The sequence below is a fragment of the Phoca vitulina genome, unplaced genomic scaffold (genome assembly GCF_004348235.1).
Source record: "Phoca vitulina isolate PV1807 unplaced genomic scaffold, GSC_HSeal_1.0 scaffold8, whole genome shotgun sequence".
Lineage (NCBI taxonomy): Eukaryota > Metazoa > Chordata > Mammalia > Carnivora > Phocidae > Phoca > Phoca vitulina.
The window spans coordinates 50,992,480-51,015,872 of record NW_022589711.1 but is presented as its reverse complement, the minus strand read 5'-3'; the positions used below and the strand labels follow the sequence as shown (position 1 = coordinate 51,015,872).

General features: G+C 38.7%; 1 protein-coding gene and 1 pseudogene across 3 annotated transcripts in view; one reads left to right on the top strand and one right to left on the bottom strand.

Moving 5' to 3' along the window:
- ATP13A4 (ATPase 13A4) overlaps positions 1-23,393 on the bottom strand; it is a 125,562-nt gene that overhangs the window by 16,340 nt on the left and 85,829 nt on the right. For all 3 annotated transcript variants that reach the window (XM_032406897.1, XM_032406898.1, XM_032406899.1), the window contains 8 exons: positions 18,502-18,626; positions 14,246-14,409; positions 13,309-13,431; positions 11,981-12,060; positions 10,483-10,525; positions 9,954-10,063; positions 7,965-8,061; positions 6,584-6,656 (listed from right to left, as the gene is read on the bottom strand). In XM_032406897.1, coding sequence (XP_032262788.1) covers positions 6,584-6,656; positions 7,965-8,061; positions 9,954-10,063; positions 10,483-10,525; positions 11,981-12,060; positions 13,309-13,431; positions 14,246-14,409; positions 18,502-18,626 — 815 coding nt within the window. The remainder of the gene's footprint in view (positions 1-6,583; positions 6,657-7,964; positions 8,062-9,953; positions 10,064-10,482; positions 10,526-11,980; positions 12,061-13,308; positions 13,432-14,245; positions 14,410-18,501; positions 18,627-23,393) is intronic.
- Positions 410-5,075, top strand: LOC116633614 (annotated as a pseudogene).

Here is a 23,393-nt window from a genome sequence, read left to right as displayed (position 1 = left end):
TGTGTCATTTTTACTTGCCCTTGCCATACCCTTCTTCAGCTCAGTGGCAACCTCAAAGTTGGTTGTTCACACTCCTCATGTGGAGAGGACTCTGGTGTCTGGTCACAGGAGGAAAAGAGCAGACTTTATCACAAATTATTGTGTGGGTCTGTTCTAATCTGTTGGGGGTTACCTGAAGGACTGGTGCAAGGTGCTCATCTCTCTCACCTAATGCAAAATTTAACTCAGGACAGCAACATACACTGCTTGAAAACATTGTAAGCCTAACCAACTACCCACAATCACCTGGGGCAAAAGATTACAGTTGAGACATAAAATAACAGCCAAAATAAAGAAAAGCTAAAGAAAGTTTCTTCGGGAAATTATGGCATTCAAAAGCACCTGCGTATATTGGGGACTATAGGAAGCCATGCACACACCTAAGGTAAGATACATGCTCAGAAAAGACCAGAACAGCCCCTCAGTTTTCAGCTCTGGATGATCTTTGTACTCAGTGCAAGCCTGGCTAAGTGTTGAAGTGCCCGAGCACAGAATAAATCTGCAAAGACGGTGAGAGGTTCTTCTTTGTTCATGGTTTTAAAATCATGGAGGTCGAGAAAAATCTCAATCAAAACACTACCTGAGCAAAAGCCAAAGGAACAGAGATTTCATTGACCACACATAATAACTGATACAGTCTACAAAAATAGTTTGGGGAAGTCACTAAACAAATGGACTCTGATAGTCTTCAAAAAATAGCAAAACAAAAACCATTAAGCCCTAGGGAAGGGGGTAAATCTGATTTCCAGAGTATGACACTATAATATTCAATGGAACAAAATAAATTGACAGAAATCATCTCTGAGGAAGCCTGGGCATTGGACGTATTGGACAAAGACTTTAAAACAACTGTTTCAAATATGCTCAAAGAAATCAGGAAGCAATGTATGAACAAAATGAAAATGTCGATAAAGAAATAGAAAATATGAAAAAGAGCCAAAAGAAAGTCTTTTTAAAGAATCCTTTTTTATAATTTCTACTTCTTCATTGACACTTCATTTTGTCCAGTAGAAGTAACTATTTGAGCAAATATAAAAGACTCTTTTATTTTATTTTTGGTTTTTAATTCCACTTTTTATTCCTACATGGTTTAAAAGACAACACATAAAAAATAATTATATATCTATGTTGTTGGGCACACAATGGATAAAGATGTAATTTGTGGCAACAACAATATAAAAGGAGGAGACAGAGTTGTGAAGTAGCAGTGTTCTGCATGCTATTAAAGTTAAGGTATCAATTCAAAGTAGATTATTATAAATTTAGGATGCTACATGAAATCCCCATGATTACAAGTTATGTCAGAGCTAGCATCATATCCAAGGGTGAAAGGCTGAGAGCTTTCCCCCTAAGATAGGAACAAGACAAGAATGCCCATTTCATGACTGCTATTCAACATTGTACTGAAAGTTCTATCCAGAGCAATTAGAAAAGGAAAAGAACTAAAGTCATCCAAATTGGAAGGAAGAAGTAAAACTATCTCTATTCACAAGTGACATAATCCTGTATATTGGGAATCCCAAAGAATACACAAGAAAGTAACTAGAGGGGCATCCGGCTGGCTCAGTGGGGAGAGCATGTAGTCTTGATCTCGGAATCATTAGTTTGAACGCCACACTGAGCATAGAGCTTACTTAAAAAAAATAAACTCCTACTTAGGCTGTTGAAAGAAAGAAAGGACGAAAGAAAGAAAGAAGAAAGAAAGAAAGAAAGAAAAGAAAGAAGAGAAAGAAAGCAAGCTACTAGAGTTAATAAACACATTCAGCTACATTGCAGGATATAAGATCAACACATAAAAATCAGTTGTTTCTATACATTGGCAATAAACAATTTTAAAAAGAAATTAAGAGAACAATCCCATTTTCAAAAGCATTCAACACAATAAAATATCTAGGAATAAGTTTAGCCAAAGAGGAGAAAGAGTTAAACACCAAAAATCACAAAACTTTGCTGAAATAAATTAAGCAAAACATAAACAAAAGGAAATACATCAGATGTTCATGGATTGGAAGACTTAATACTGTTAAGATTTCAATATTATCCAAGGTGATCTATAGATTCAACACAATCTCCATCAAAATTCAAATGGCTTTTTTTCAGAATATTAAATTTGATCTTCAAATTCATGTGGAATTAAAGGGGGCCCTGAATAGTCAAAACAATTTTGAAAAAGAACAATGTTGGAGGACCCAACACTTCCCGATTTCAAACTTACTATAAAAAAAAGTAATCAGAACACTGTGGTAATAGCATAAGGTAATGGCATTTAGACCAGTGGAATAGAATTGAGGGTCCAGAAATAAACCCATATATCCATGGCCGATTATTTTCATTATGAGTGTTAAGACTATCCAATGGGGGAAAGAAGAGTCTTTTTAACAAATGGGGCTGGGACAACTAGATTTCCACATGCCAAATAAATGAAATTGGACCCCAACTTCACACCATATAGAGAAATTAATACACACACACACATACACACACACACACAAATCAATGACTTAAGTATAATAGCCAAAAACCATAAAATTCTTTTTAGAAAACACAGGGTAAATCTACACAACCTTAGATTTGACAATGGATTCTTAGATATGACACCTAAAGCATGAGCTATAAAAGAAACATATAGATACATTGGACTTAATCATAATTAGAAACTTTTATACATCAAAGGACATTATCAAGAAAAGGAAAAAACAACATAGAATGGGAGAAAATTTCTGCAATAGTGTATCTGAGAAGGTTTTAACATCCACAACATCTGAAGAACTCTAGAGCTCAACAACCAAAAGACAAAAATCCAGTTAAGAAATGAGCAAAAGACTTAAAGAAACATTTCTCAAAAAAAAGACATACAAATGACCAGTAAGTACATGAAAATATACTCAACATGATTAGTTATTAGGGAAACAAATTCAAAACTATAATAAGATACCATTCCATACTGACTAGGATGTGAAAATAATTTTTTTAAGTTAAATAACAAGTGTGGATGAGACTGGAGAAATTGAGATCCTCATACAACGCTTGTGAGAGTGGAAAATGATGTAGTCACTCTGGAAAGTAGTTTGGGTGTTTCTCAAAGAGCTAAATATATGATGACAATAGGACCCAGCAATTCCATTCCTATACCCAAAATAAAAACAGGGATTCAAGCAGATCCTTTATGCAGATGTTCATTGCAGCACTCTACAATAGCCAAAAGGTGAAAGCAGCTCAAGTCCATCAACAAATAAATGGATAAACAAAATGTGGTATACACATGGAATAGAATATTACCCAGCCATAAAAAAGGAATGAAATTCTGAGACATGCTACAACATAGGTAAACCTTGGAAACACTACGATAATTGATATAAGCCAGACACAAAGGAACAAATATTGTATGGTTTTATTTATATGAAATATCTTGAAAAAGCAAATTTATAGAAACCAAAAGTAGATTAGAGGTTACCTGCCAGGGGCTGGGAAGAGGAACAATGGGGAGCTGTTACTTAACGGGTACAGTTTCTGTTTGGGGTGATGAAAAATTTAGGAAGTAGGTAGTGGTAATGGGTTGCACAACACTGTGAATGTCATTCATGCTCCTGAACTAGATACTTAAAAATGTTGAAAACAACAAATTTTATGTTATATACGTCTTACCAAAATAAAAAAGAAACTATTTAATGACGTTAAAATAACATAGGGGAAAGGAAGGGAAAATAAGATAAAAACAGAGAGGGAAGCAAACCATAAGAGACTCTTAACTATAGGAAACAAGCTGGGGGTTGTGAGAGGGGAGGTGGGTGGGGGGATGGATGGGGTGATTAGGAGATGAACATTAAGGAGGGCACTTGATAGAATGAGCACTGGGTGTTATATGCCACTGATGAATCACTAAACTCTACCCCTGACACTAATAATACACTATATGTTAACTAACTTGAATTTAAATAAAACCTAAAAAAAAGTACTTATAAAGTTAAATGAAAAAATGTACGCACAACTATATAGAGAACATACTTCCAATTTCTTCATTTACACATATATATCAAAACCCTTTAATTGGTTAGTTCTGAATGGTAGAATAACAGTGGTTCTTTTTTCTTTGTTATATCTTGCAATGTTTTCCATCTTCGTTTCACAATGAATATATATTAATAATCATAAGAACAAAAAATAATCAAGTATTTATCAAAAAAACAGAGGAAAACCTGGAGATGCTTGCTACTGAGCAGAGAACAATCATGAAAGACATGAGGAGTGTTTTCAAAAACCTGGAAGAAAGACTGTCCTGAGGAGAAAACCCAGACTACCCTGCGCCACCACAAATGGCAGAACTGGGATGGGTGGAAGTTCCACAGAGATAGGTTTGCCTTAAAATGAAGGAGAACTCTCTTAACAGTATGGACTGTCCGAGGGTGTACTTTCCAGAGATTTGACCAGTATTTCATGAGCCCCTCAGATATGTTAGCACTGTCAATAGTGTTGGGAACACAACAGTAGTCAAGACAGACAAGGTGCTGTTCTCACAACGCACACACTCTGGGAGAGCGGAGGCAGGAAAATGCAAATAAAAACATAGATAAATATCATAATTTTAGACTGTGCCATACACGAAAAAAACAGAGCACAGTTGTGCTTCCTGCCCCCATTGCCACCAAGCCCCTGTGAAAAAGCTTATGGCAAAGGGAAGTAAAAAAAAAAAAGAAGTAGCAAGTTCTGAAATTTGCCCTTGATTGCACCCACCCTGTAGAAGAGAGAATCACAGATGCTGCCAGTTTTGAGCAGTTTCTTCAGGTGAGAATCAAAATGAATAGAAAAGCTGGGAATCTCAGTGGAGAGGTTGTAACCACTGGAAGGAGCAAGAGCAAGATTATGGTAACTTCTGAGGTGACTTTTTCCAAAAGGCATTTGAAATATCTCATCAAAAAATATTGAATTAGAATAATCCATGTGATTGGTTGAGTGTAGTTGCTAACAGCAAAGAGAATTACAAATTGCAATACTTCCAGATTAACCAGGACGAGGAAGAGGAGGAAGATGAGGATTAAAACTCATTTATCTGGAATTTTTGTGTGAGTTCTTGAACAAAACCTGGGAACCAATAAAATAAAATAATAAAATAAAATAAAATAAAGCACAATTGTGTGATAGAGAATAATTGGCTTGGTGACTACTTAAACTGACCTTCCTGAAGTGGTGACATGCGAGCTGAGATCTGAATAATAAGAAAATTCAAAGCCATATAAAGATTGAAGGGGAGAATGTTTTAGGCAAAGGAAATAACAAAAACAAAGGTACTGTGGTGACCACAAGTTTGGCAGTGCTCAAGAGACTGAAAAACTGGGGTGCCTGGAACAAGTGGGTAGCAATGTGTTTGGAAATGAAGGTGAAGCAGGCAGGGGCCAAAGCATTTTAAGCAAGTGGATGACAATAAAATTTAGTTCTTAAAAATAACATTCTTACTACCCTTGGAAAGGTAAATGGGGGTGAGGGGAAGCAAGATCAGTTGTAAGGTTGTTGCAGGAATCCACAAGGGAGGTGACATTGCTCGGTGACCAGGGCTACAGAGCTGCGGATGGAGAGGAAAGATGCAGGATAGCTTCTGCAAGTAGAGCCAACTGGAACTTCAAAGGTATGGGATGTGATGGGTAATGAAAAGCGAAACTAAGGATGGCTCCAGGTCTTTGAACAACTAGGTAGATAGTGGTGCTATTTTACTAGAATGTAAGGAAGGGAATTTTTATTTGTTTTTTTCTTTCACTGCTATGTTCTAGGTGTCTATTTCAGTAGGTAGTACAAACTCGGCACTCAGTCAGTAGTTAATGATTTTGTTGAATATCAGATCTGGTAGAAGATAAGAAAATATATTTATATGCTGATGAAAATGATCCAGCAGACCAGAGAAAAGTTGATGATGATGGAGAAAGAGATTATTACAGAAACAAAATCCTTGAGAAGGTAGGAGGACGTAGGATTAAAAGTACAGATGGAATTGTTGGCATTTATATTTAACAGAGAGCAAAGCAGAGAATATGGTAAAGATGATGGGGAGTGGATGGGTTGGGGGGAAATCCTACAGCAGGAAAATTGGGGAGACAATTCAGAGGTGGGAGTGGGAGTGGCCTGATGGAAAGATTATCTTCAATCTCCATTCAAAACCCCCAAAGGCTAGGATTTAAAGTTGGGAAACATAAAAACCATTCAGCTTCTATAAACTGGGCACATTTTAACTGTAATTATAACAGAAAGCATACTAAAGTCAGCATTCCTGATTTTCAAAGTTCATTTTTCATCTTAAATGTTTAGTGACCATTATGGAAGCCCCATATTTTGTGGAAAACAGCAAAAGAACTAGCCATATTTTCCTTTGCTAACACTTTTCTTTCAACCCAACTCTCAAAAGTAGGGGTCCTATTTCCTCTTTCCCTCTCTGTATGTACAAACGGGAATAAGTCCCTCATCCCTGAGTCTACAACTGGTGTCTCTCCTGGTGGACCTTCAGAGGGGCAGAGGGAAGTACATTGAGGGAGCAAAGAAAGTTTTAAAAATGTCTTACTTGTTATGCCAATAAGAGTTGTGATGGCCAGATCCTGGAACAGAAACTGGTAATTTGAAAGGCTGTTTGTCTCCTGAAAATAAAAAAGAAAGAGGCTCAAAAAAGTTATGACCTTCTGGATGAAGCCTGACATCAACTACATTCATTTTGTCACTGCAACATAGGATTTTACCAAGGAGATGGTGCAGCCAGGGTGAGAGTACCAAAGACAAGGCTGTGAAAACCTCTCTAGCCAGGAGGCCACCTTCGTGTGCTCTTTGGGCTGGGCCTTTTGCGAATCAGCATCCTCTTGTTGAGGGGGACATCTCACTCTACTACATTCATCTCTGATCTCTTTTCTACCTGCTAGCAGAGAAGTCAGGGTTTGGTCTGGCACAATAGAAGAGTGGGTTCCCAGGAGTAACAAGTGTTAAGTATGTGGTGATCTTACACAATTTTACCTACATACCTTCTCCTTCTCTGGCTCATTCGTTAATGAGTGGGAAAAGACATAGGTAATCTTAAAATAACAGAACTAAAACCTTCAATCCAGAAGCAAGAGGGCAGGACATAGAGATGAATCTAAGGAATCAGCAATATGCTACTTGTACTAACTCATGAGAGTTAATTGCTAAGTTTTCAGGGATCTTTTTGAACTGGTTGTTAAACACAGTCATTATAAAAATTTAAGTCATACAAATCTACCATTAAATACATTGTGCTAAAAACAAAGCTAATAAATACCCAAAACCCAGCACTTCCTAACCATTTTCCTACATTGTGCTATTATCTATGCTCTTTAAGGTATTTACAACTCTTGTATCTCTGCGGTGCAAATACTACATAATGGCAAGCTACTGTATATCTCTTCCCAACTCCATGCTCAGTGACAGCAGGTAGACAGCTTGAAACCAGCCATGGTGGGAGTACTGATACCATGAAAGCTGGAAAACTTTAATAAGCAGGGCTTGTTTTTCCAGAGAGAGCCGGCTATGAAACATTTACCAGCAACCCCAATCAGAGAATCATCTCTCTAATGAATGGTACACTAGGGTTGAGTCACACTGGAACAGGGAAGATAGAGACCTGGTCCAAGGAGGCAGAAGCAACAGCGAGAAAGTGCTGTGTTCTGATCCTCAGCGACCACTGCATTAAAAAATGTCAGAGAGTCAAAGAATTGACACCATCAACTTTTCCTGTGTACATTCATCTAATTGAATTTAAATTTTAAAAATTAAAAAAATAAAATACTTATAAAAAAATAAATAAAGGTAGTTTTAGAGGGGCTATTGGTGCTCGAAGTTCCCCACATGCACTCTTCCTTAAGAGGCATTGCTGATTAGGAGGGCACCACCACTGGTTTTGGTCCTCACTAACCAAGAGCTCAGGTCCCCAGTCATACCCAGTAGAGCAGCAGAACACCAACATACTGAATCATGCTGTACAGAGCCATGTACTTAAACATGCAAAATGACGTAACCAGAGCTGCACGTCCTTCCCTGTGTGAGAAAAGAGATGAAAAAGTGAGGAAGTGAAAGGAATAGAAAAAAATGAGGTCAGTTACTCTGTGCTGTTCAGCTGAGCTCAGGAGAAAAAAATCAAAAACCTGATTATTCAACTGTTTGTCTGACAGACTGGACAGCCTTGAGCCAGTTGGAGCTGGCTGTCAGAATATGCTAAATGACTAGATTTTCAGGAAACACTGATTCCGGGCCAAGGTCCACACGCTTGGTCCAGCTATGGAGCCCAGGTCGAGTGTTAGTCTTGTCCTCTCTGTGGGGACTATGTCAGTCCAGAGTCAGAGGGCCTGGGAACTAGTCCCAGATCTCACACCTACACACTGATGTCATTTGGAAGGTCAGTTTCCTTCTGTTACAGTTTCTTCATCTGTGAACTAAGGGATTTAAATAAGATTGCAGGCTTAGGGGCTATTTTCATGCAGGTGTTTCACTTCATTCACATCTCATTTGGCAATCCCAACTTTTTCTGAAACTGGACTAGAACAACACCTGCACTCAAATTAGTCATATATGGAATTTAAGTAGACTGGAAACAATGAGCATGCTTGTTTCTGTTACTGTTTATTGACTTTGAGTAAATAGTATATATTGAAAGCATAAAATAGATTACTTATGAAACGTCACTTTTATCTCTTTCATTGGAAAGAAAATAGAGTTTAAATTTCCTTCTGGTCATAATGTTTTCCTGGGATTCCAAAACCTGATTTCAAAACAGGCTTTTTCCTGTTTTGGGGCTCTGCTGCTATCATTTGCTCTACCAGAACATACTTTCTCTTCATCTCTCACCTCCTTAGAAAGGCTTTCACATACCATCCACCTGCAGCAGCCAATTCCACCTGCCCCCCAAGTCCCTTTCCTACTTTTCCCATTACCCTTGATTTGTCCGTGTATGTGTTTATTACCTGACTTCTTCACCAGAAGAAAACTTTATGAGATCAAGGGATGTGTGATTTACTCTCTTCTGGGTCTTCAGTGTCTCCACCAGTCCCTGGAACTAAGTGCCTACTCTATAAATATTTGTCAAATACATGCATAAATTTTTTAAAAATTGGGAGGAGCTAGCCAAATCATTATTATTGTAATGTGGTGGGAATAGTATGGTATTTGTAGATAAAAAAATATTTAAATAAAATCAATTTTAAGAATTTCTAATCCTATATGGCTGTTTGAGCTTGGGCACATCAATTGAACATCAATTTCATTATTTGCAAAAAAAAAAAAAAATGACCATTCCTACATCTCCATGCTGTTTTGAAGTATAAGATAGTACGTATTAAAGCACTTCACAAACTGTAAATACATGCTAGTTATAACAGCCCAAAATGGCCACAATGCTAACCGTCTTTATCATTCAAATAAAATACAGCTGAAGGACATATTCTAGGAAGTGGAGATAAAGCATCAAGGGAAATTTTAGTAGGAGCAGCAAAGATGAGTAAATATTTTGAAAACTGGGGATGGAAAGGATATTCCAAAGAAGCATAAAGAGTCAAGAGGGAAAGAGGGCAAAAGTGGGGAAGAGAACGTTTCTGTCCATCCCCCCATCATAAAACATCTAAGGAGATCCGTGTAAAAATAACAATAATAAGAGTATGATCGACACTTTCAAAGCAGTAACAAGTTCCAGATTCCAATTTTCTAAAAATAACCTATTGAGTGGTTTTCATTAGAAATGCCACTGTTCTCCCACAGTTATTTTTAACTCCTGGTAAGTCCACTTGGGAGTAGAATGGTTGACTGCATTGTCCTGCAAAGCACCCTCCCCACCCAGGGACACAAAGTTTCCCGGCTCTTTCCCTGGCAGAACAATGGGATCTGCACCTAAAAGTCGAAAGAGATTAAAACAATACTGGTGGAAAGCGTCTACTTACTTGATAAGGTGAGGTACACACTCAATGTTTGGAGTTTTCGAAGTGAAAGGTGAGGCCACAGATGCCTCCTGCTCTGATAAAGAGATGCCCACGTGAGCCATTTTCAAAGCCTGAAAGCAAAGGGTCAGCTTACTCTCCATACACACTCTCATACATCTCTCCTGAGGCCACATGAGAAGAGCCTGTCAAGCTAGCCAGTGTGGTTTGTGGACCCAAGCACTAGCCAGGAGATGACCAGATTTTGCTCTGCCTGCTATATAAGAAAAAGATGGCACTGGGACACTTAGCCAAAGAAGTGGGGAGTCCAGAGCCATATTCTACCCCATTTGGTCTATACCAACCACTGAGTCATTGTGTGGCTTTGATCAAAACCCTCCCAAACCCTCATATCAGTTTCTCCATCAAGAAAAATGGAGGTAGTGTATATCCCAGGGATACTATCTCTAAAGAACTCCAGGCAAGCACAATCAAGTGTAAGTCTTGGTCTGTTCTAGTGCAACGATGGCCCCACACACCGGCAGCTACTTACCCCACAGTCATTGGCCCCATCACCGCACATACCTACAAAGTAACTAAAAGGGAACCATGTCAAATGTAAGGGATATCAAAGCAATTTTACTGGCTAATTTCGCTAATTAAAAAGATAAGATGAACTTCATTACTGAGGATTCGAACTGATTATTTATTTTAAGGGAGTTTCCCTAAGAGTCTAGTTTGACTAAAAGTAAAGTGTGACTCAGCAGTCTAGCACAGCATTCCTGACTCCAAGCATTTCAGGGAGACCCTGCACATTGCTGTTTAGGAAGCAGCTTTGTTGGCTGTAAAGTGGGACGTTCACAGTTAGATGATGTGACACCATGGCACAGTGAAGAGGGCATCAGATTTGAAACCAGACTGAGATCTTTGACCTGATCTCTTGACCATTGGGGCTATCATTTTTCTCTCCTACAAAGTGTTGTAAGTATTCAGTGAGGTGCTGTATGGAAAAGTACCTTATAATTTCTAAAACAAGAAACAAAAATTACTTGTTGGTACTGTTAATAGTAACAGGAGAGGAGATCTGCCATCTTAGCAGTCGCTCTACTAAAAAATGCAGTGCCGGGCCCAGACTTTGAAGAAAGAAAACACATCCCTGCTTCAGGATCACTTTTTGAGGTTGAGTACAGACTCGGGCTTTCATTGTTGACAAATATTATGGATAGTCTGCTTTTTAAGGTAGGAGTGTTCTCACAGCATTTACAGAATTGGCTATACTTCCCTTCCACACTGTCATACTCGTTTACTATCTGGGTTGTCAACCATGTGGAGAAGACAGGGCTTTCTGATTCAAGAAGCTTGCCTAGTGACTAAATCAAGTAGGAGGATGAAGTGGGAATGAGTAGGAGTCACATCTACGTGGTCTAGCACCAGAAGTAAAGAAAGCTTCCAGGACTCCATGGGTTCTATTAACAAGAAATAAAAGGTCCTAAATAATGGGCACATTATTTGAACTGTCTTTTCTGTAATGGAGACCCTTGTGTTAGAAGAGAATTATTTTTCTGATTTAAGACAGAAAGGATGCTCTGTCATATAAATGTTTTAATATTTTTAAGGTTATGTGAATCTCTTGCCATATGAATCTCCTTATATCAGAACTGTAATAATAACTTAGAAAAATAAAGTCTAAATTCTCATTGTACCTTCAGGAGCTGAACTCAAAGTACCCTTCCAGGTTCATTTCTCACCATACACTTTCATGCCCCACGTTCTAGTCCAGTGTTCTCAACTCTGGATGCAAAATTGACTTATTTGAGGAGCTTTGAAAAAACACTGATGTCCAAGCCTCAAATGAGCAACTAAATCAGAATCTCTGGACAATGGGGTCCTGGTAGTGCTACTTTTTCAAAACTCCTGAGGTAACTGTCATATGCAGTTAGGTTAAGAACCCGTGCCTTAGCCAACGTAGGTGACTTCCTGTACCTCTTATACTCTCCCTGACTGTCATGCCTCCAGGCACTTCATACCACCTGAAATGGCAAAGAACCTACTCCAGTTTCTGAAATTCTTCCACCAGACTGGATTTCTGCCCAGGAGACATTCTTGCAAAGATGGTCCCATTGATCAGTATCTGTAAGGAGTCCGAGAGAAACTTTATCATGTCAGTTATGCATACATGAAATAATTGATAATACTCAGGACACTGACTGGGTAATAAAATCCATGAATGGCGAAAATAGTTTGTTTCCAAGAAGTCCATTTTGGGATTTTAAGACGTTGAGAACTTGGTCGTAAAATAAGTGACCAAGGAGACCAAAAATCAGTAAAGACGTAATAAAAATATTTGATTAAAATGGTGATCTTCAGGAATTTAGCTGAGCTGCCATAGAAAGTGTGGTCAAAAAATCCCGAGCTTAATGGAATCTTGAACCAGTAGAATAGGAGAAATTGCAGGATATCCAGAGGTTAACATCCCAGGAAAAGGAAAGGAAGTAACTGCTTCTCAGAAAATTGTTCAGAACTAGCAGAAAAACAGCCTAATGATGAAATAGTGACAATTTGTGGTCTTTGATTTAACCATACCATCTGGACTTGACCAATTGTGAAGCTCAGCTGATATCCCAAGCTTAATTTGGGCTATGGAACACTGATGGTTTGGAGATATTAAACCTATACCAGCTCCATCCACCTGAGCTTTATCCTATAGAATCTAAATTCTTTTGTGTTAGAGCTGCATATTCCCTGCTCTTCTCGGCAGTAACTCAGCTTAATGTTTGACCAGTCTCAAAGTCTTTATTATTTTTTCCCCTAAATAGTACCTAAGAGGATAAGCAATTGAATTTAAAAAAAGAATAAAAACAATTTATTTTTGGATTACACTGGATACAGTCTTTTTCTAGTTGGTCTACATGTTATATGTTATACTTACCTTCCCCCACTATGAGTTTGTTCTTCATCAGAAAAGTGTTAAGTTTGACTCTCTTTTGTATAGAGGTTCTCTATCAAAAACCTAATGGAATTCCTCTATTCTTGGCCTGCCTTCCTGTATAATTGCTGGATTTCCACTATACTAGGAGACCCCTCACCACGGCAATATAAAGACAGCCACCCAAAAGCAATCCTTATGACTTGAGAAGTCCCTAATACTTTATTCCTATAGATGATGAGAAATTGGCTAATCAAATTTACTAATTTTAAATCTAGTAAGAAATGAGACAACAAAAATATTTGCCTCTTTTATGATATATTCAATAGGTATATATTACCTAGAGAGGCTTGAAATTACTTAGGAACATGCTCTATAAGTGACATCATCAGCATCTTTACTGGGACACCATCAGCATCTTTACTGGGAGATTGATAGCCTCTTAGAACTTACCTTTGGCAGTAGGCTGCTGAAATGTTGACTTATAACTTGAAAAGATTTTCCACTTAAGGCAAAATGGTAACTTCCTTCTCTGCCATTATCAGAGACCTCTTCCCTGATATTAATGTAATTATCCTGCAAAGCAAGACACAGTTACTTTAGACACATGATAGAGTGGTAAAGGACCACAAATATATCAAAGAGAAGGCAATGATGACAGTCTGGGGTCTCTCTTTAAGAGTCACACTACAGCTCTGATTCCTCAGAGAAGCACTTTCTCTTTGCTGGATCAATCTTTGCACATCACAGCCTCTAGTGAATAGGAAAATAGCACTTACTCATGTCTTGTTCTCATCCTGATTTGATCTTGGTGAGTCCCAGAGAAGAGCACATTTCACACATTTCAAGTGTAAAATACAAAGCACTGCAGCTTAACAAATCTCTCCCTGAAGTGAGAACTTACAATTTGTTTTCTTATAGAATTAATATTGTTCCACAAGGACACAATAGAGATAAGATACTGACAAGATTGGGAATAAATGTATAAAACTTTTTTCCTACCCTGAAGACATAGTCTAATTTTCCAATGCACACAGCAGTTTCTCTCCCAGGGACTAAATCTCCCTTGGACCCAATGGGATGACTAGCAAGCAAGAGGAAGATGAGAAATTAGATTCACAGTCCTGCTTACTACATTCTTTCTCATATAGAGCCAACAACTTTACTACACTTAAAAGAATGGATTCTTCCCAGCACCCAGGAAAGCACTATACATTAAAGCTCAGTAGGACAGTATGAGAAACTGATAAGAGTTCTTCAGACTGCATATGTGTTAGACATTTAGAGAAATATGTTGACCCTAACTGACCTGTACATCTCGCCAGTCAAAGCTTCTCAGTAGCCAACACTGTGAGCCATAATATGGCAGAAGGTCTGTTTTTAAGTATACCTGATTGCTATATCCAATGTGTTTCTTTTCTTCTACTAATTTCCAAGTTATAGATGCTGATGGGGACCCAGTGGTTTCATTCGCTTCAATAAGAATGACTTTTTGGCTTTCAGAAACCATTCCAGACTTCCTGGCCACTGTTATTGCAGTCTGAAGATTGTCACCTACAAGAAAGGAGGAGTATAGCAAGATGAGGTTGAAGAAATAGAATCAATTCATGTATGGCCTGGAAAACTAGAGTAAGGAGTTCAGAACTTATTTTAGGTGTGTGAAAAGGAATGATTTCTAAGTCTCTCTCACTCTGATTCTCCATAGATTCATGATCCCTTTTGTGATTCTTGTTGCTTTTCATCTGGTTATTTCATAACCTACCAGTATATTCTTTTCCAGAGAGTGGGAAGAAAAAATAAAAAGGCAAATTTCAAATCTATTTCCATCATTTGTTAGCTTGGTAAACATTTAGCACAATCCCACTGATTTAATATAGTATCAGGTGGCTCCACTTTCAGCCAAACTGGAATAAAACCACTAAAATCTATCTCTCCCACTGATTACAGTAGAAAACTACAAAACGCAACTATCCAAGGCTTTTGACAGTAAACATAAGCAGGCAGAATGTGGAAGGGAATCGAATCTGGAGAAACAATCTACAAGGTGGTGATATTCTTGGCTTTTTTTTTTTTTCCTCTTTCCTCTCACATGTTTGACCTGAGTGTGAACCCCAGTCCCAGAGCTGTGAAGGAAGCTAAAACTCCAAGAGAAACTTAGTCTTTCTGGCCAGAGAAACCAGAAGAAAAAGAGCCTGAAGGCTGAAGAATTATAGGGCAGACCCAAGAAAGGAGACAGCTAGACAAAAGACTAACTCAGTATATGAACTCAACTCAGAGTTGTGCACGTGCAGAACAAACCCAGAGAAGAGCAGAAGCCTCAAGAACTGAACGATGATATTAATCACCTCTCATGTCCTAGAGTTTTGCTTGCTAAAGCAAACAAACAAAAACAACCTCAACATTCTCTAGAGGATTTTAACAGGATCTAAACTCTCACAATATAATAGTTTAAATGTTCAGGATATTCAACATACAGAAAAACCTGGAAAATGTGGTCAATTCTCAAGAAAAAGAAAAAAAGCAATCAACAGTTGCTTATCCAAGGATGACCCAGATGTTGGACTTACCAGACAATGTTTTTAAAGCAGCTCTTATAAGCCTCCTCCATGAGGTGAAGGTTAACACTCTTAAAATAAATGATAAGACAGAAGTTCTCAAGAGAAAAAAAATATACTCTATAAATAAGAACCAAATGACTACTTCAGAATTGAACAATATAATAACTGAAATAAAAAATTCATTGGATGCTCTCAAAAGCAGAATGGAGACGACAGGAAAAGGAGTCAGTGAATTTGAAGATAGATTAATAGAAGTTATACAATCTGAAAAAGAGAGAGAAAAATTTAAAAACGAAAGAACAGAGTGGAAGAATAACAACATTCATCTCATTAGAGTCCAGGAAGGAGAGGAGAAAGAGATGAGAACAGGAAAAAAATATTTTGAAGAAATAAAACAGAGAAGTTCCTAAATATGGTAAAATATTTAAATTTATAAATTTAAGAAGCTCAGTGAATCCCAAGCAAGATAAACTCGGTGAGAACCATACACAGAAACCTTATAATCAAACTTCAAAAAACAAAGATAAAGAAAATATCTTAAAAGCAGCTAGAGAAAACAATATATTATATATTAGGGAATGATTATTCAAATTATCACAGATTTCTCATCAAAAATCATGGAGACAAGATGACAGTGGGATATCCTTGAAGGGCTGAAGAAAGAACAGTCAACTCAGACTCCTATAGCTAGTGACGGTATCCTTCAGAAATGAAGAGAAATAAAGACATTCGTAGAGGAAGGGAAACTAAGATAATTTGTTGCATATACATGACAACTGTAACTTAAAGGACAGAAGGCAGAGGACTTTTCTGGTTGTAAGCCTTCTTGAAAGGGTAGGTACAGATGTTGTGATTCCCAGAGCAACCACTAAACAATAAATAATATAACACCTGGCTGAGCCCTAACATGGCTTTCTTCAGGTTTCTACCGAAGCACTTATGAGAATCTCCAGAAGAGCTAACCAGTGGGCAAGAGCTTCTCTACTCTGAGGCTGGAGCCCTGAGAGCTAAGAGGTGTCCTCCACATGCCTCAGCAGGGCACCAAGAGTTGGGCTGCTTTGCAACACAGGACCATTTTGCTACCCACCACCCCAGAAGTTCAACTGTTTGGGATATTCAGCCCAGGCCTGAGCCTCAATGACCTGACAGAGAAATATAACAACCTATTTAAGAAATCCCAGAAGCTAAACAGGAAAAGATCAGGCAGAACAACCAGAACACACGACAAGCAAAATAGAGTAGTTGCTGAAGATAGATGAATCCTACATAAAACGTTAAAAATAATGAGTGCGCTTAAGAAAACTCAAATGTGCCCTCCTCTCCCTACCCACCACCACCACCAAAAAAAAAAAAAAAAAAAAAAGAAGGGTTTTAAGGGCCATTCTCACCCCAAAACATGATTTCAGAACTTAACATTTAAGAGGTGATTTGAGGGAGATAATGGTCATTTTTGGAACCTGAGTTTGTGGTTTGGAAAAACTGGATGCAAAAAAAAAAAATCTTAAAGCACAAAGCAAAATTATAACAAATACAAGAATCACAAGAAAAAAGATAAGAGACTGAGAGGATAGATCCAGGAAGTGTATCATGTGAATAATAGAAATTCCAGAAGGGAAAAAGGAAGAGACAGAACAAATGCAATAATTAAAATGAACAATAGAAGAAATTTTCTTGACAGGAAGAAGATAGATTAAAAGTGCTCACTATGTTCCATACTAAATTAATGAAAAAAAAGACAAACATATAGACATACCCTAGTAGTATTTCTAAACTCCAAAATTAAAGAAAAGGATTATATACAGAAGAGAACAAATTACCTACAGTGGACTGTCATTAGAACTGTAATAACACCTAGAGATCATTAAGAAAAAAAAAAGGACTATAACCCCCAAGTCCTATACCCAGACAAGAAATCATTCACCTGTCAGAGCAAAGAAAGATATCTGGTATATGTAAGAAATCAGAGAGCATATCACCCTTTCATCCTATCCAAGGACAACTCTTGAGAAAAAAAAAATTTAACCAGGCAAGCCAAGAAACAGAACAGAAATCCTATGTGAGGGCAAAAGCGAAGAGGTGGGGTACAGAATGATGTGTTCTTATTTAATACTAAGGATAGACTGTGAGAATGTGTCAAATAAGTGTTGAAAGATTTTTGAAACAGAAGGGTCATAATGTAAAGGGAATTCTAAGTAGTAAATTAACTCAGCAATACCTAGAAGTTGGATTGAGGGACTAAAAAGGGAGAGGGTAAAAGTGACCCCAAAGTCTCTTGGATTGTGGGGTTAGAATGGGGGATAGAGAGGTACAGAGGAGAAAGTAGAAGTATCCTAGGGTTCCCTGTAGTGACATTGGGTTCAGGGGAAGTGGCTGGGGAATATGGGTTCCGGTGGGGAAATATTGTGTCTTGGTGACACAATTATCAGAGTTAAATGCATCTGACTTAAAAGCAGGGAAAGAAAGGCATGCACTCAAATAAATGAATGCATTAAGAAATCATCTATTCCACTCAGAAGCATTCATTAAGAAATTCCACAGACTTCTCTTGCATGATCCTTTCTCACCACTTTCCTGTTTGTGTGATTTTGGGTTTGAGAGAAATACGGGGATAGCATTTTTTTACCACCAGAATCATAAGTCTCAATATTGATGGGCCTTCGGTGGAGTTTGCAGACCACGCTGACTAAGCATTTCTCTTCCTCTAACATTTAACAACAAAAATCCTCATCTTTGCATGGCTCACATCTTCTTATCAGGCAGGTATTATCTCAAACGGCCCCTCTCCAAAAGGACACCACATATAAATTAGCTGGTCAAACATACTTTACCACATCACCCTGTTTTGTTTCATGTACCTCATAACTCTTATTGCTAGCTGCTTATTTGATCAATTGATTGATTTTCTATCTCACCCCACCTGAATAGAAACTTGGTGAGAGCAGTAACTTTGCCCTTTCTTTTGCTAATCTCCAATACCTAGAATGGTGTCCAACCCACAGTAGGTAGTCAACAATCTTTGGGAAATGAGTGAATCTTGTCTATTTCCACATCAAATTCTTTCTGTTTTCACGTACACTTTGTTCTATACCTGTGACCATTACAGTTCTTATCCGGGCTGAGATGAGCTCTTCCAGAACAGGTTTTGTCTCGTCCTTCAACCGATTCTCCAAGATTAGCAATCCCAGAAATATCAGGTCTGATTCTACTTTGTCCCTGGAAATATACACATATAATTGAGCAGAAATAGCACATTATGGTCTTTCTTAGGGGAAGAAAAACAAAAACAAAGGCAAATATGTTCCTTATCAGAGTGGTTCCCACTCACTCACTTAAGCACCATTCCTTAACCACTGAATACATGCCAGGAAATACCCAGAAAGAAGACAGGATGGTTCCTCAAAAAGTTGAAAATAGAGCTACCATACGATCCAGCAATTGCACTACTGGGTATTTACCCCAAAGATACAAAAGTAGGGATCAGAAAGGGTACGTGCACCCCGATGTTTATAGCAGCAATGTCCACAATAGCCAAACTGTGGAAAGAGCCAAGATGTCCATCGACAGATGAATGGATAAAGAAGATGTGGTATATATATACAATGGAATATTATGCAGCCATCAAAAAGAATGAGATCTTGCCATTTGCAACGACGTGGATGGAACTGGAGGGTATTATGCTGAGCGAAATAAGTCAAACAGAGAAAGACATGTATCATATGACCTCACTGATATGAGGAATTCTTAATCTCAGGAAACAAACTGAGGGTTGCTGGAGTGGGGGGTGGGGTGGGAGGGATGGGCTGACTGGGTGATGGACACTGGGGAGGGTGTGTGCTCTGGTGAGCGCTGTGAATTGTGTGAGATTGTTGAATCTCAGATCTGTACCTCTGAAACAAATAATGCAATATATGTTAAGAAAAAAAAAAAAGAAGATAGCAGGAGGGGAAGAATGAAGGGGAGGAAATCGGAGGGGTAGACGAACCATGAGAGACTATGGACTCTGAAAAACAAACTGAGGGTTCTAGAGGGGAGGGGGATGGGAGGATGGGTTAGCCTGGTGATGGATATTAAAGAGGGCACGTTCTGCATGGAGCACTGGGTGTTATGCACAAACAATGAATCATGGAACACTACATCTAAAACTAATGATGTAATGTATGGGGATTAACATAACAATAAGAAAATTTTAAAAAACTGGAAAAAAAAAGAAGACAGGACGGGACATGAAGGACACTGAGACATTTACTCTGACTGAATCAACTGGAAGAGAGAATATTTATTAAGCAAAAGATTTGTTTTATTTTTAAAGATTCTATTTATTTGAGAGACAGAAGCAGAGGGAGAAGCTCAGAAGCTCCCTGCTGAGCCTGATGTGGAGCTCCATCACAGGACCCCAGGACCACGACCTGAGCCAAAGGCAGACGCTTAACCAACTGAGCCACCCAGGCACCCCAAGCAAAAGATTTGTTTTAACTTTCATAGAGAATGAATTTAATGACCCAAAGTCTTTTTTCTGCTGTAGCTAATCTGATTTCCAGCACCTCACCTGTTAGCAACCACCAGAGAGGAGTTCCAGCTCTGGTATAGAACATCATGAAAAGTAAGTGAGGCTCCAGAACAACAAAGTACCAGTTTCTCCAGAATCCAAACCTATAAGCGATACTACTTTAGCCCCAGGAGATATGAGGCTCAAAAAACAGCCCCTCTTTTAAAGCCAAGCTCCTCCCTTCACTTCTTCTGTCAGCAGGCAGCATTGCTCTTCTGCATAAAGTGTAAATGTTTCTGCAAGGAAGTGGGGCCTCTGAGGCTCCCATTCACCACAAGAACATTACCATGACATTCCACAGGATTAAGTGCAGGGGAGCACTTTTGGGGCTGGGGGCCCCAAAATTCTGCCATGATCCATTTATCTGAGACCCAGACACCTCTAGCAGACAAAAGAGCAAGACACCAGTATTGCCTAATTCTGGCTGAAATACGGATGAAAGCAGCACCCAGGAAAGCATCTGGCCTTGCTTGCCCTGGGTCTCTCAGTGCTGGGCCTCGTGTCAGCCAGGGGCAGGGACTTGAGTTAGCCATGCTCCGAGGACACTGCTAACACCTCCACCAGAGTGTCTGGAAGGACGTGGGCATAGTTTGCACTCCTCGCCCCAGGAACTCCCCATTCTTCTGAACCTGGCACTAAGTCTGCACAATCTGGTTCAAGCTATCTTTCCAGCTTTCTCTATCACTAAATTCTTCAACTACCCTAACTTCCAGACGAGGTGAACTAGCCACCATGCTATGGTCTGTACTCAACCATCTCAAAACCTTTGCTCTGGACTGCCGTAAGACATTCTTTCTTATTTCATGGAAAAGGTTGTAAGTTCCCCCATGATCTACCATTTCAACTTCCTATTTACATTTTGAGGGCCAATTCACACGTACCTCCCAACAAAAACCTCCCCAGGTAGAAATAATTGCTCCCTCAGCATCTTACCTCTACCTCAGAGTAGCATGCATTTTATTTGTTCATGTATCACTCACCATTCTTCTCTATCTGATCTGTCTCAACAACCCGAGGGCAAGCCTGCCTGGTTTAGCAACAGGTTCAACAACATGCACATGGTGCCCAACACCAAGGAAGTGCTCAGCCCGGGTACCCTCAGTTGAAGTGCTCTGGTGTCCGATGGGACCATTTGTTTGACAGGCAGCCTAGGAAAATTTATTTCCTCTTTCAGAAATTCTGCTGCCAAAAGGTTCTCATGGAAAGCAAAGCCAGTCAGTCTGTCAAGTGATTGACCATTTACTAAATATCTAAATAGGTGAAAGGAACAGGACGAAGGAAAAAGGGGAGAGAATATGCAGAAACTACAGTAACCCCTAACTCCAGAGATTTCATGTTTAACCAGCAGGACAGCATTAGACTTGACTACCTCAGTCATATGGAAGACTGGGAAAATTACCATGATGTACAAATAATGGTCCTATGGAGTCAGAGAGGAAGATGTAATCATTTTTGGGTGGAGTGATTGGAGAAACTTTCCTGGACAGAAGATATTTGAGCTGTTCTTTGAACAATAACTTAGTTCATCCCTGATTGAGGTCCTCCAATCTTTCTAAATATCTAAAGCCTTTCTAGGCTTGTATCCAAGCCTCAGGCTTTAGATATTTTCAGAGATGATATTACATAAGCCAACCGCAAGGCACCAGACTGGGTCAAGAAAATGGCCACAGGGTCTACCATCTGACATAATCTGCAGCCTACCTTGGCACTCCTATTTCTGGTTCCTCTGGCACATGGTGTTCATAGGGTTCAATATACAATAATCAAGAGACTATACTTCTAATCTCAGATTTGCCACTATCTTGCTGTATGACCATGGGCAAATCACTTTCTTTGTCTGGTAATCTATTTCTTATTTTGTAAAAGAAGGTGGTAAAACTAATCTTCAAGATCTCCTCTAGCTCTAACACTACATGATTCTTCTTTTCATGAGTTTCAGTATGAACCAAGAAGTAAAGAGAAGTGGTCTCTTGAGGAATCTCAAGCTTTGCAACTTGGAATAGTGAGCTCTCTTTTCCTGCCTCCTGCACAGACATTATACCTCCTCCTGAAACATCCAAAAATAATAAAGAATGGAGAATATGATACAAAGGGAGCATTGTCATCCACGAGATTAAACTTCATGTTCTTAAAATCCATGCAATTTTTAAAGGTTGAAATATGCAAAAACTGGGCCAAGAACACTCAAAGAAATTATGACATCAGTGCTGGAACCACTTTGAGTAAACACACACACATATACACACATATACACTCGCACACACATCCCCCCAAGAAAGAAAGAATGTTCTGCTCCAATTAGGGATTAGCAAAGGCTAGGTAAATTAGCTTAGCTAGGAATAGATGTAGAGGAGAGGCAAACTGACAACCTAAGATTAGATCCTATTAGATCCTACAAGTGTTTAGATCTTACCAGACTGACAAGTTGGAATTTCAATGCTGTTAGCCGGGGCATGTATGCTCCTGTGTGCCACAGCCCTCACCATTCCCTATTGCTTATGTGCCTTCACCGTTAGTGCTTTGTTATCTGCACCAGCCCCAAAGCCATGATTTTGAAACTTGTAGATATGCAAATATTTTATTATAATAATCAGAAGTAGCAGCATAGTAGCCAGAATCTTGATATATATCTGTCAACGGATTCTCAGGAAACAAAGTTAGATTCCCAATTCTGCGACATCCTGGACCCAAGTTTTCTTTTCTTTAAAATGTGAGATCCAATCTCAAAGTTCACTTTTAGCTCTCTGACTTGAGTAACTTGAATGGCCTGCATCGATTAAATTACAACAAATACCCAGAGTTGTAATAGCCAAAGTTTTAAGGGTCAATCTAAGCTGGCCACAGGAATCCAATACTCAGTGATTTTCAATGAGCTACTTCCCTCTCTGCCCAGTCACAAAGTGACCGAGCTAGGGCATTTGGGTGGTTCTCAACAGGAGTGCTACTTGCTGCTGGAGGACATTTTGGAAATGCACAATGAAGAATTCCCCTGCATCCCACATGCCTTTTGAATATTTTACAGGACGTTCATGAACATTAAAAAATCATTTATACTTTCCTAAGCCAGTATAGGCTTATACTGCTTATAATGTACTTTTATTATACTATATAGTACACTGTATTATTATAATACATCTAATACTACTAATATTATATTAAACAAATATAAATTTCTTACCCTTCCCCTTGCTGTATTTTACATATAAACACAAAGTATTTTTGCACATTTTTGATATTCTGTTGAATTTTTCAAGAATGCAACTACCATGTAAATTGAAAAGAGATTGTACTGTTTTATTCAGTTTAACCAAGAGTTTGTAACCATTTCAGAGTCATCTCTCTGACCACAGGACTGCTGGTGGTATTTGAGACTTCAATATGTAAACACACATGCATCAGTCTGCACTCCTAGCTGTTGCAGCCCACCGCACCCC